The sequence below is a fragment of the Rana temporaria genome, chromosome 2 (assembly GCF_905171775.1).
Source record: "Rana temporaria chromosome 2, aRanTem1.1, whole genome shotgun sequence".
Lineage (NCBI taxonomy): Eukaryota > Metazoa > Chordata > Amphibia > Anura > Ranidae > Rana > Rana temporaria.
Genome location: NC_053490.1, coordinates 196,622,866 through 196,637,431, shown reverse-complemented (window position 1 = coordinate 196,637,431; position 14,566 = coordinate 196,622,866). Strand labels below are relative to the sequence as shown.

At 40.6% G+C, this 14,566-nt stretch overlaps 1 protein-coding gene across 1 annotated transcript in view; it reads right to left on the bottom strand.

The window, feature by feature from the left end:
* MYO16 (myosin XVI) overlaps nucleotides 1-14,566 on the bottom strand; it is a 357,599-nt gene that overhangs the window by 242,224 nt on the left and 100,809 nt on the right. Inside the window, exons 8-9 of the mRNA XM_040336205.1 lie at nucleotides 12,212-12,287; nucleotides 7,906-8,062 (exon numbers count right to left, since the gene is read on the bottom strand). Of these exons, the coding sequence (XP_040192139.1) occupies nucleotides 7,906-8,062; nucleotides 12,212-12,287 (233 nt within the window). The remainder of the gene's footprint in view (nucleotides 1-7,905; nucleotides 8,063-12,211; nucleotides 12,288-14,566) is intronic.

The window sequence follows — 14,566 nt, the reverse complement described above, 5'->3', positions numbered from 1 at the left end:
TTGTCTATGTGAAAATAAGAAATATTTAGAGCAAGAACCAAAAAACTCTTACTGAATATTAACAGTGAATTTAGATGTAAACCAAGCATATGAGACATGAAAAAAAGCACAAGTGCAAATACATAAAGGAAAAATACTGATGAAAGAACAAATATTTAAAGGTCAAAGGAAGAAGTTGATATTCCCTGAATACAGTTATGAAATCAAAGATTTTATCATAGAATCTAAAATTTCGATTTATAGAATAGTTCTCCAGTGGCGGCCTGTGCATTAAGGGCACACTGGCGCCACCCACATCCATGTGTTCAGCCCCCTGATCTACATACAGGGACGCTGTGGGGTGTGGGGGTGGGTTTTTGAAGCATGTGATTAAAGCCAGAGTCTCTAATAGGCTTCTATTTGTTATCGCCGCACTGATCCATCTCCCAGCCAATCAGGAAGTGGGTCTGATACCCGTCACCTGATTGGACACCTAGGAAGAGGAGAGAAGAGACACACAGGAACCGCTGGCTGGGGTGCCGTTAAGTGCCGCTGGCCGCCCGGGGGCTAGGGGGTGGCATGGGGGGGAGGGTGAGATTACTGCCGTGTAGCTGGCCCCGGGAGGGTGCTGGTAAAATGACCCCCCCCAAAAAAAAAACATGAGCCACCACTGGTTCTCACACCTATTTTTAGGCAAGCAGCAGAGGGGGAAAGAAGGTTTTATGGGGTAATAAATGGAAAAATAACAAAGAATTACATAACTACAGAAAGATATACAGTAAGAAGTCTGTGTCTTAGGTAGCATGGTAATACACGTGGAGTTAAGAATTTTGAAGTTGATTGTTGAAAGAAATGCAGAGGGAAGAAGTAAGTGGGGAAGATCTTAGAGACTTAAGATAATGTAAGAGCGTTATATTTTAGACAGCTAGAAAAAAAGTATATCTGAGGCCAAACTTTTAATTTAGGTTTTGGATAGAGTGCTGAGGGGCTAGAACCTCTATTGGGTTCTCATTATTGTCTGAGGTTCACTCTTGCTATTTCTCCTGTTACCAATGGCACTGAGACTAAAAGTGAGAAAGAAGCCAATGTCTTGAGTTAGAACGGGACTAGAAAGAAAATCTTCCAGTGGTGACAACTAATGCCCTGTACACACGATCGGTTCGTCTGATGAAAACGGGCCGATGGATTTTTTCATCAGATATCCGATGAAGCTGACTTTCATCAGTCTTGCCTACACACCATTGGTTAAAAATCCGATCATGTCCAACGCGGTGACGAAAAACACAACGACGTTCTGAGAAATATGAAGGTCAATGCTTCCGAGCATGCGCGACTTGATTCTGAGCATGCGTGGATTTTTGACCGATGGATTTCCCCACAGACGATCGTTTTTTTCTATTGTTTTTTTAACCATAAGAAACATTTAAAACAGGTTCTATTTTTTTTCATCGATGGGAAAAAAAACGATGGGGCCCACAGACGATCGGTTTGTCCGATGAAAGCGGTCCATCGGTCCATTTTCATCAGATGAACCGATCGTGTGTACAGGGCATTAGACATAATTTCCCTCACTTACACAAATGTTAAATGACTATAAAAGACAGAAATAAAAGTTGTGTGCACTACAGCCCTCAGTGTAGACAATAGGTTCATTACATACTGTATATTCTGATATTCATCAAATATATTACATTTTAATTTATTTTAAGCTTGCCAGGCTTCCAGTCTTATCATTGACTCAGAACAAGCATGCAGCAAATTAAGTCAGAAATCCTGATATCTATATGTGTTTTGAGTCAGTGTCTTAAATATTACTAAAATTACTAAAACCACTGTCAACAGCCAAGCAACTAACATTTTCTTAAGGTGGGGTCAGCAATGATAACCTGCATATTTCTCACAGAACAGGTGAGAAACATCCTGCCTATAAAATGACTGCAGGAACAAGGTAAACGATGCTGCATAATTATAACAAAATGTAAAGCTGTAAAAAAGGAGAACAAGTGATGGGATAAATATGCACGTCGCACCTTAAATAATATAGCATGGGTGAGTAGGGGGGTTTCCCCCTCTTACCCCCCTCTTTTTTCCCCCTCACTTTAAATTAAAATCAGAGAAGTCACAGGAGTTAAAGGATGAGAAGTACACGATGCACTTTAAATAATATAGCATGGGTGAGTAGCGGGGTTTCCCCCTTCTACCCCCTCCCCCTTTTTTTTTGTCCTCCTCTTTCGAGGGAGGCATATAGGTAATGGGGTAAGAGTGTTACTCTCATCCCCTCCTAATAATAGAAAATGGAGGGCACAGCCACTAAAGGATAAGAAATGGGAATTGGGCACTTAGCACTTAAAGCGGGGGTTTACCCAAAAAAATATAAATATAATATTACATCTAGCAGAGCCAGCATAGTGAGGGCTACTACTTTACTTTCGGCGTTTTTTTTTTTTTCGTACATACCTTTATATTTTGTTTTTGTCCAGGGCTTCCGGGGTTCCGATGACTGCGGGAGTGGGCGTTCCTATCCTTCCGTTCGATGATTGACGGCTTGTGAAACAGGTGACCTGTCGCACAACGCGCGTCACCAGATGTCGAGAAATAGCCGAGCTGCGAGTCGGCACTATATGGCGCCTCCGCAGACAGCTCTACATGGCGGGCGCAGGCGCCATATAGTGCCAACTCGCAGCTCGGCTATTTCCGGAAATCTGGTGACGCTCGTTGTGCGACAGGTCACTTGTTTCACAAGCCATCAATCATCGAACCGAAGGATAGGAACCCCCAGTCCCGCAGTCATCGGAACCCTGAGGCAGGGATAGGAACGCCCAGTCCCGGAGTCATCAGAACGCGGAAGCCCTGGACCAGATCAGAATATAAAGGTAAGTACGGAGAAAAAAAAACCTGCCGAAAGTATATGCCCTTACTATGCTGGCTCTAATGTTAAAAATGTGTTTTTAGGGTGAACCTCCACTTTAAATAGGTGGTCGGAGTGGGGGGTTTCTTATTTTTCTTCGCCCGCCTCCTTGGGGTGGGGGGGGGGTGGGAAGGAGAGGGCAGAGGCAGAAGAGAGAGAAAGATCAGGAGGATGCAGGATTGACCCATACTGTTGTTTTATATGTAGTTTTATTGTTGTTAGTGTATGAAATGTTGAATTCATTTTAAATGTCAACTTTTTTTTTGTATGCTTATTGGCAATGAAATGTATATTATATCTGTGTTTTAAAAAATTGAATAAAAACAAATTGAAAACTTAAAAGGAGAAAATGCCAATTTACATTCCCCAAAATATAAACTGTGGATGAACCCCATAACATGAAGCCATTAATATGCCATCAACCACAAATCTTTTTTTCACAATGATGTGTAATTATAGGACATGCACTTTGCCTCTACTGCCACCATTTACTCAGATATTAAAGGTTAAGTGCTCATTTATTTTTTTGCTCGCAATTTATTTCTTATCCTTGAACATTCATTTTCAGTAAATGTGTCTGACACAGCATGGTGGCAGATGTTATTAAGCTAAATCCTGATCAGTATTTTTTGCATTTTTATACACTTTTCATTATGTGTCTTTGTTTTCCATTTCTAGCATTTCTGTTCATAATATACTAGGCTAGAAATTAGAACCAACAACAGATTCCGATAGGCTAGTATGGCAAGAAAATTAGTAAATATCCACTTAAAATTTCCAGAAAGCAGACAACCAGGTTGGTTATCAAGGATCCAAAGACAAATTAAAGAACTGGCATGTGTCAGATGCTGCAAGGAAAGTGCCAGGAATTAAGAACTTGTTCCTGGTTTTGAATACTGACCAATTTTCAATTAAAAAATATAGTTTAGTTGAATTCTCTTCAAAAGAACTTGAAGTTTAAAAGCAAATCTGTCAGTCATTTTAAATACTTAAAAGTGGAAGTGCTATATATATACAGTATATTAGCAGGCACCACAAGAGGATTACCATTACCTTTATTTGCCCTGATTTGTGTGTTTTACTTTGTTAGTAGGGCCTTATCTTCTCTGACCTTAAGGCCTCGTATACACGATCGGAATTTCCGATGAAAAAAGTCTGACAGACTTTTTCCATTGGAAATTCCGACCGTGTGTATGCCCCATCGGAGAAATTCCATGGGAAATTCCGATGAATTCCATCGGAGATTACATAGAGAACATGTTCTCATTTCCTCCGATGGAATTTGGTCGGAATTCCGATGTGAATTTGGTCGGACAAAGGTCCGATCGTGTGTACAGGGCATAAGGCTCAGTTTTCACCTATGCAGTTTGCTTTAGATCGTTTTTGCAGCACTTTTTGCATTTTTGCAAACGCAATTTTATTGTGATGTTGCCGCAATTTATATTTTGCATTTTTTTTTGCTTTTTTTGTGCAATTTGTTGTTGCTGTGTTGTTGTTTCATAAACTTACATGTAAAGCTAGCATTGTTGGATGAATTTTATGGAGTGACATTAACTTTTTCTATACTGATGACACAACATAATGAATATACAAAATACCTCCTCTCCCAGCTCCTTCTTCTTCTTTGATATACTTTGTGGATTACAGGCATACCCCATTTTTAAGTACAAAATGGGGTTTATTTACTATCGCTGAAAAGTGCAAAATCAGGCTCCTTCTGCATAGAAACCAATGAGCTTCCAGGTTTTATTATCAAAGTTTAATTGAACAAGCTGGTGTTAGAAGCTTGTTGGTTTCTATGCAGAAGTGAGCCTGATTTTGCACTTTCCAGCGATAGTAAATAAACCCCATTGTGTACTTAAAAGTGGGGTATGCCTGTACAAATATCAATATATGCATTTTGGGGTTCCATGCTACATTTGGCTACATGTCCAAAGACCAAAAATCTTTCTGCAAACTTGTTGACATTGGACTTAAATTCATCATTGATTCTTATGTTTCAAGGTAGACTTTTTTTACATTTTATTTTTAAACGTGGATATTTGTTTTAGTCACTTAAGTGATATTAAAGTCTTGTTTTTTTTTTTTTGTTTAAAAATAACAAACATGTTATACTTACCTGCTCTGTGTAGTGATTTGCATGGAGTAGCCCAGACCCTCTTTTTCTCTGGTACCTCGCCGACGCTCCTGGCCTCTTCTTCCTGCCAAATGCCCCCCCAGCAAGCAGCTTGCTATGGGGACAACTGCGCCAAGCCGCAGATCTGTGTCCATTCAGACACAGAGCTGCAGCTCGGCCCTGCCCCCCTCTCCTCATTGACTCACTGACTTCAAATGACAGCAGCAGGAGAAAATGGCGCCCACTGCTGTCTCAGCCAATGAGCAGGGAGAGTCCCAGACAGCCAAAGCTCTTGTGCAACATCGTTGAATTAAGATGGGGTGCAGGCAGGGGCGACCCTTCCATTAGGGGTGCACGGGCACTGTCCCCCCATCCATGCATCCTGCCCCCATGCAGGATGCCGGATGCATGGATTCCAATAGGGGGTGTTTTTTTAACCACTTAAGACCCGAACCAAAATGCAGGTAAAAGACGAGGCCCCTTTTTGCGATTGGGCACTGCGTCGCTTTAACTGACAATTACGCGGTCGTGCGACGTAGCTCCCAAACAAAATTGGCATCCTTTTTTTCCCACAAATAGAGCTTTATTTTGGTGGTATTTGATCACCTCTGCGGTTTTTATTTTTTGCGCTATAAACAAAAATACAGCGTCAATTTTGAAAAAAATGCAATATTTTTTACTTTTTGCTATAATAAATATCCCCCAAAAACATATCTAAAATTTTTTTCTTTCCTCAGTTTAGGCCAATACATATTCTTCTACCTATTTTTGGTAAAAAAAATCGCAATAAGCGTCTATCGATTGGTTTGCGCAAATTTATAGCGTTTACAAAATAGGGGCTAGTTTTATTGCATTTTTATTAATTTTTTTTTTTTACTACTAATGGCGGCAATCAGCGTTTTTTTTTTCGTGACTGCAACATTATGGCAGACACTTCGGACAATTTTGACACATTTTTGGGACCATTGTCATTTTCACAGCAAAAAATGCATTTAAAATGCATTGTTTATTGTGAAAATGACAGTTGCAGTTTGGGAGTTAACCACAAGGGGGCACTGAAGGGGTTATGTGTTCCCTGAAGTGTGTTTACAACTGTAGGGGGGTGTGGCTGTAGGTCTGATGTCATTGATTGTACGTACCTATATTAGGGAACACACAATCGATGACAGCGCCACAGCGAAGAATGGGGCTCACATGCGGCTCTCCCCGTTCTTCAGCTCTGGGGACCGATCGCGGGACTGTAGCGGCAATCGGGTCTGCGAGTCCCGCGGACTCGCGGCTGAGGTCACGGAGCTTTGGACCGGGTCGCGGTCTGCCGACGTATATCGTCATTAGGCGGTCCTTAAGTGGTAAAGGCACGTGATTAGAGCCAGATTCTCTAAGAGGCTTCAAACTAGGATAGGCTCGGGGCTCAGAGCACTGCGAACAGAGCCCATAGTTGGCCGCCTAGGAGGAGGGCCACGAGAAAAGCAGGGGAAGCTGCCCATGATGCACGCAGCCTGTCCCCCAGGTGAAGTGCTGCCCACCATACATGGGGTAAGTGCTCCGGGTGACCCCACTGACTGGGGGGGCACAATTTTTTTTTTACCACCAGCCGCCACTGGGTTCAGGAATGTATTAGGGGGGCTGCAAACAGAAGTATTTTGTTATCCATAATGTATAGAATGCATTAAAGTAGATGTAAACCCTCACATATACCCAGTGAAGTGAACAGCCTCAGATGATACACAGAGATGAAACAAATCCCCCTACATACGTTTTACATATATAGCTGATGTGTTCAGCTTTATATATTCTTTAGAAAGTGCACATTGTGTAAGAAATTTTCTATTTCTCTTCAGTAATGGGAGTGGATTCTTGCTAATCTATTTATAGCAACCTCTACACAAATTTCAGGCTGGTTTTATCTCGGTTGACAGAGAACTTGTCAGAAGTTATCATGCTGAAAACAGAGCAACGAAACAGCAGAAAGATATAGGACTTAGTGCTTTGGAGAGAGATAAGAAAAAACACCACAGATATACAGTATGTGCTTAGGTCAAATTTCATGAATCAGGTTAACATCCACTTTAAGATAAAATACCTTCTGCCTTTAGAACCACTTCACCTTTCCATATTGTGTTATAATTGACACAACATGGGTCTTCTGCAATACTTTTTACATCTATACCAGCAAATATATTATTTATTTGTACTATTATTGTTCTTGATTTACGAAAGGCAAGTAGGTTGTTCACTCTCAGGGGCATTTTACTTTTCAAGAGAAATGTCCCTTATCTTATGAACGAGGTGAACTCTGCTGACGTTCACCATCCAATCATGAGCAACACTGATTTTTTTTTTTTTTTCATTCAAATGATAGTCAAAGGAAAATTCCTTTGAAAAGTAAAAATCCTATTTGCTTTTAGCAAATCAATCCCATTGTGTTTGTCCTTCTGGCTCTCTTCTCTGTGTTTACTAGAGAGGACCAAGTGCATAACTTTTATCATATATAATTCTAATGAAGATACTTAATTTTTCTTCTCAGATCACATTCCCTGAAATGGTGTTCCTTGGCCAGGTTGGTCATTAGGCAACAGGGTACTTCAAACCCAATTCAATGTTTACAGGCAGTGGAGGCAGTAGGTAGATGTGAGGAGAGGTTAGATATATATTCTAAAGGATAGGGGGGGCTGACTATTACAGTATACTGATGCTCTTCTTATACCATTACAATTCCAAGTGGATTTTACTCTGAATTCGTTTTGTTATAGTACAAAGAATACAGCAGGTACCCTGAGATTCCTCTTCCTGCAGGAGCAGGAAAATAATTCTATGGCCCATGCACAGAGCCAGCAATTCAAATTTGCAAAGCAAAAGCCATCATATTATAAGTAATTTCAATGGTTTTGTCAAATCTTACAGTTTATTGGTAGCCAGCGGAAGATCCTGTAGGATTTCTTCATACTGATCTTCTTGATATAGAGGAATAGAGGAAAAAGAAGGGTCTTTTTTTCTTTCTTCTGAGATATCTTCAGCTTTGAATAACATGTCTTGTATTAATTCTGTTGCAGCAATGTCTACGGATACATGTGCAATTAGTTGAAATCAAATATTCATAAGAAAAATGATGAATACATTTCATAGATAGCAGGATTGGCATTCGCAAAGCTCTGGGCTTTTTTTAGGTCAGAGAATGTTTTTAACAATAATTGTTTTACTTTTTTTTAAATCGTCACCAATAGCCATGTGTAATAATCTTCACTTTTGATATAATAATTAATATAATGCTTTATTTTTTATTATTTACTTTTTTGTCTGTCAGAGCAGAAGTTTAGGCTGAGTATTAGGCGCTAAAGTCCTCCATTGGGGATGTCCTGCCTTCTGCCTGAGCTCAACATTGATAAAAAAAATACTCAAAATATTGTCACACGACAAAGGTGCTGTCCAGATGGCATGAAAGAGTTTGTTAATAGGCAGCGATATCCTCCTCCAGCAGCCCATACAGAATGTCAGTATCAGTTAACAGGCTTATGCCGCGTACACACGATCAGATTTTCCGTCGGAAAAACCTTGGATGTTTTTTCCGACCAAATTCCACTCAAGCTTGGCTTGCATACACCTGGTCACACAAAGGTTCTCTGAACTTTTATCCGTCAAGAACGCGGTGACGTACAACAATACGACGAGTCAAGAAAATTACTGTAAGTTCAATGCTTCCAAGTATGCGTCAAATTGTTTCCGAGCATGTGTCGGAATTTTGCGCGTCGGAATTGCTACAGATTATCGGATTTTCCGGATTTTTTTTCCATCAGAAAATTTGAGAACCAGCTCTCAATCTTTTGCTGGCAGGAATTCTGACAGCAAAAGTCCGATGGAGCATACACACGGTCAGAATGTTCACATTGGACTTTTGCTCTCAGAATTTCCAATCGTGTGTACGGGGCATAAGTTTTCACGTAGAGCGGCGTACATTTGTGCGGGAGTAGCGCATCTCATATGCGCTACGCCGACGTAACATTGAGAGGCAAGAACAGTATTCACAAAGCACATGCTCCCAACGTTGCGCCGGCGTAACGTAAATTGTCCGGCGTAAGCCCGCCTATTTCAAAGTAGGAAGGAAGTGGGCGTGATCCATTTAAATGAATCGGCGTATCTCGGTCATTTGCATATTCATAGTGTAAATCAATCGAAGAGCCCCTTGCGGCCAGCGTAAATATGCGCACGGCGTAGGAAACTTACGTCGGTCGGATGGAGCCACATTTCAGGCGTATCTAGCATTAGGAATCAGGCGCATAGATACGACGGCGCATCTGTGCACTTACGCAGCGTATATAAAGATACGTCGGCGTAAGTGCTTCGAGAATCCGGGCCAATGTATGCAAGTCAGTGGGGCTGCACCTCAGCCGCTTCTCAACCAAGTACAATGCATGCAGGTGCATTGCAGTGGTGAAGCATTTACAGGGTTAAATTAGGTGACGGGGAGGTGAGATATCTCCTCTTCACCGACTGTCAAACATTTCTGAAATGCAATCCACTGCTGATATTTCTTTAGCGAAATGGCAAGGGCTACAAGTCCATAAACTCAGGTAGGATTTAGATTAGCCTCTTTAGGCGCCTTGCAACCAGAGATAACATTTCAGCTGACATGCAAAAAAATACATATGAAAAAGAGTGAACCTGTACCAGAGAGACAAGGCTTTGTTATAATAATTTCAGAGTGGCTAGATTCTTTTAAATTGGTTCTCTAAAAAAATGCGGATTTAAACCAGATTTCTTAAAAATGTAATAATTTTAAAATTAAAATGTAGTAATCCAAATTATAAAGTGGTATTAAAACCCAAAATAAAAATGTATTATATTGCAGCTTACCGATTCTTAAATGTGATGGATACATTTGTTTTCTTTTTTAGCCTTTTTTTCTATTAATTTGACAAGGTGATCCTGTCAGTAAGTCTGTTATTTTTCAACTTCCTTTAACAGACAAAGCTGTCCCGCAGAATTGTGTTGAGACAAATCATTTAAAGAAGAGGTCTGCCTAAAAAAAAATACTGCAGCTGCTGACTTTTAAAAAATAGACACATACCTGTCCAGGGTGCCCGCTCGGCTCTCGGCTGCCCCCGCCGCCATCGTCAGTGAGGGAATCAGGAAGTGGGGCATTGCAGTTTCACTTTCTGGTTCCCTAATGCGCATGCACGAGTTGCGCTGAGCGTCCTCACTGGTCCCCGCTGTATTCTGGGACCTGTGTGTTTCCCAGAAGACAGCGGGGGGGGAGTGACGTAGACCCCCGCAGATTCTTGCGGGGGTCTATGCCCGAAAGTGGGTGCAAATACCGGTATTATACAGGTATGTGCACCCACCTCCCCCCTGAAAGGTGCCAAATGTGACACCGGAGGGGGGAGGATTCCAAAAAGCGGAGGTTCCATTTTTGTGTGGACCCACTTTAACACTGACAGAGGTGGGTAAAATGGTCAGATTTTATTCATTTATGTTTTTTCTCTTATCCCAAAAGGAAAAAAACTGTTGATGTAACTGTGAGCTGGAGTTCTGATTCCATTTTTTTTGTCAAGTTCATCTAAAGCTGTTAGTGCATCTAAAGCCTCATACACACAATCAGATTAAGCGACGGAAATTGTGTGATGACAGGCTGTTGTCGGAAAATCTGACCGTTTGTACGCTCCATTGGACAATTGTTGGCGGATTTTCCGCGGACAAATGTGGGATAGCATGCTTTAAAATTGTCCGCCAACAAATGTGTGTTGTAAGATTATCCGAGCGTGCGTTGTGGACAAAACTCCAAAGTACAAACACGCATTCTCGGAAGCAATGCTCACCTTAACACGACAGTAGCAAAAGTTGCCCAAAGGGTGGCGCTAAAGAGCTGAAAAACCATGTTGGCTAGACAATTCTTTGCCGTTTATATGCAAGACAAGTTCATGGCCAACGCTCTTCAGACAAAAATCCTATGCTTTGTCCGGGGAAAATCTGATTGTGTTTAGCAGGATTAACACTACCCTATCCCAGATTGACAATGCTGCTGTCCTAAGGTGTCTCTATTTCTACTTTATCCAGACTGGACATACCATAAGACAGGAAATGTGCACTGGCCAGACCACCAGACAACAATAATGGAGAAAGGCCTAAAAAAGGAAAACAACTTCAGCCACCACACCACCAAGACTGGTAAGCTGCAAATATATATATATATATAAATATTGGGGGTTTAATACTGCTTTCAAGTGATACTACGCAAACGACGTAAAATTTTCTAAATTAGATGCGGGAACGACGTCCATACTTAACATAGGGTATGCCTCATATAGCAGGGGTAACTTTACGCCGGAAAAAGCCTAACGTAAACGACGTAAAAAAATGTGCCCGGCAAACGTACGTTTCTGAATCGGCGTATCTAACTAATTTGCATATTCGACACGTAAATATACAGAAGCGCCACCTAGCAGCCAGCCTAAAATTGCAACTAAGATACGACGGCGTAAGAGACTTACGCCGGTCGGATCTTAGTCAAATCTATGCGTAACTGATTCTATGAATCAGGCGCATAGATACGACACCGCACACTCAGAGATACGACAGCGTATCTGGAGATACGCCATCGTATCTCTTACCTGAATCTACCCCTCGTTGTGCAAAGTTAGTAGAGACATATCCCAACAGACTAAAGGCTGTAATTAACGCAAAAGGTGGTTCAGCAAAATAATAACATAAGGGGATGATCCTTTTACAACTCAGTGATTCTGTTTTTTAATTGTTTTTTTTTTTCTGACATGTTGGTGTTATATCTTAAAGCTGGATAAAACAAAAACTATGTCTGTCTTCAGGCTGCAAAGCAACAAAATGTGATTATTTTAAAGGGGGGGATATTATTTTCTGTGAAACAAATGTCTAGTTAGTAACTACTGTATAGTAAATGAATGTTTATTTTTGTCAGAATATTCTAAGGCATCATCAGACATATCAATCCTGCTGAACTGTATTGAAGTGAGAGAGAAAAAAGATGTGATATCTGGGGGGTTTTGGAGCTTCGACAGCGAGAATGAATTAACACGATAAAAATAGAGTGATAATCACAAAAAGAAACCATGGAAAGCACAAGAAAGCTTGGGAAATGAAGTGTGAGTATTACAGTTGCTTCTCACAGTACAAGTTATTAAAAAAAAAACGAATTCCAATGAATACATTGACTTATAGATCAAAAATGACTGACATACCTGAAGGTTTACCCCCATTACAGTTGATAATATTTGGATTTGCTTGATGGACCAAAAGAATTTTTACTAGGCTTGTCTGTTAAAATATAAATGTGCATGTTTTACTTTTGAAGATTACATTGTTTGGCTACAAAAACACAGGCAGAATAAATCTATAGCAACAATAAATGACAAACTATAGAAGAGATGACCAGCATACAACTCTCCATTTGTCTCTGCTCTTGGTCTCAAGCTACGTTGTGTTTTATCAACATGCATGGTGTAAAACAAGGTAATATGTATTTAACCACTTAAGCCCCGGACCATTTTGTTGCTAAATGCCCAGGCCAGGTTTTGCGATTCGGCACTGCGTCGCTTTAACAGACAATTGCGCGGTCGTGCGACGTGGCTCCCAAACAAAATTGGCGTCCTTTTTTCCCCACAAATAGAGCTTTCTTTTGGTGGTATTTGATCACCTCTGCGGTTTTTATTTTTTGCGCTATAAACAAAAATAGAGCGACAATTTTGAAAAAAATTCAATATTTTTTACTTTTTGCTATAATAAATATCCCCCAAAAACATATATAAAATTTTTTTTTTCCTCAGTTTAGGCCGATACGTATTCTTCTACCTATTTTTGGTAAAAAAAATCTCAATAAGCGTTTATCGATTGGTTTGCGCAAAATTTATAGCGTTTACAAAATAGGGGATAGTTTAATTGCATTTTTATTCATTATTTTTTTTTACTACTAATGGCGGCGATCAGCATTTTTTTTCGTGACTGCGACATTATGGCGGACACATCGGACAATTTTGACACATTTTTGGGACCATTGTCATTTTCACAGCAAAAAATGCATTTAAATTGCATTGTTTATTGTGAAAATGACAGTTTGGGAGTTAACCACAAGGGGGCACTGTAGGAGTTAGGGTTCACCTAGTGTGTGTTTACAACTGTAGGGGGGTGTGGCTGTAGGACTGACGTCATCGATCGAGTCTCCCTATAAAAGGGATCACTCGATCGATGCAGCCGCCACAGTGAAGCACGGGGAAGCCGTGTTTACATACGGCTCTCCCCGTTCTTCAGCTCCGGGGAGCGATCGCGACGGGGCGGCTATAAACGAATAGCCGCGCCGTCGTCCCGGATCGCTCCCCGAGGTAAGCCGCCCTCCGCACGCAACGGGGGGGGGGGGTTTCGATCGGGCACCAGACCCGCTAGAAGGCAGGGACGTATATATACGCCCATCTGCCTGTACGTGCCATTCTGTGGACGTAAATCGGCGTGCGGCGGGCGTTAAGTGGTTAAAACACACTTTGTACACTTTTAAAACTGTGTGTTTGTCTAACTAGTATCTAAAATCAATCTTCCTGCATGTTAATATTTCCCCTTATTTTCTGTTACAGTGACAATGTTTTTATCAGGCAGGAAGTAATGGAAAGTCTGCACTGGGGACACAGAAATAAAAAAGCTGGGTTCTACTCTATTAAAATGTATTTGCCTACTCTATTAAAACGCATTCTTATTTCTGTCTGTGTCATTTCAGATTTTCTCCTACTTCCTGTCTGGTGAATCTATTGTCATGCGGACAGTAGGAAAGCTCACTAATGGAGCCCCAGATAGCAAACAAAAAAAAAAACAGAAAGAGGTTCTAATCCTTCTCCACTCTAAAACTATTGAAAAAAGTTCTGTCTGGAAATACACTAAATTACACAGGACTACATGATCATTCTTGACAACAGTTTTGGTATTAATACAGTATGCATTAATGCAGTAGTCCAGTCCCTGTGTAGATAGCTCTAGTAATAATCTTATCTCAGATAGGAAAACCATTCTTGGTGATTGATTCTTCTTTTAACTGGTTGGCCTGGGCTGTCAGCAGACATTAGGAGTATTCCACAGATATGGCTTCCTGATCCAACTGATATCAGCCATTTAGGGTAATGATGACCTTACATATATAACTGGATGTTGCCTAGTCATTTTTGTCTATGACTAGTCTGCAGTGCTGGTACAATATAAAGATCAACAAAATTCATTCTACTATCACTCTCCGAAAACACACTACACAATCCAATACATGCAATACATACATGATTGTATTAAAGTTAGAAACACTTTTTTTGAAAACAACACATTTAAACTGTGGTTATTGAATGTCTGACTCTACATTATTTATTATTGTATTTATTTATTAAATGTACTTATATAGAACTATTTATGCAGCATTGTACATTCATATCAGTCCCCACCCTTAAGTAGCTTACAATCTAAAGTCCCCAGCTCACAGTCCTTCTTATATTAGGGACAATTTAGAGAGGAGCCAATTAACCTACCGACATGTCTTTGGAGTAATAAAATGTGTTACAATTTGTACA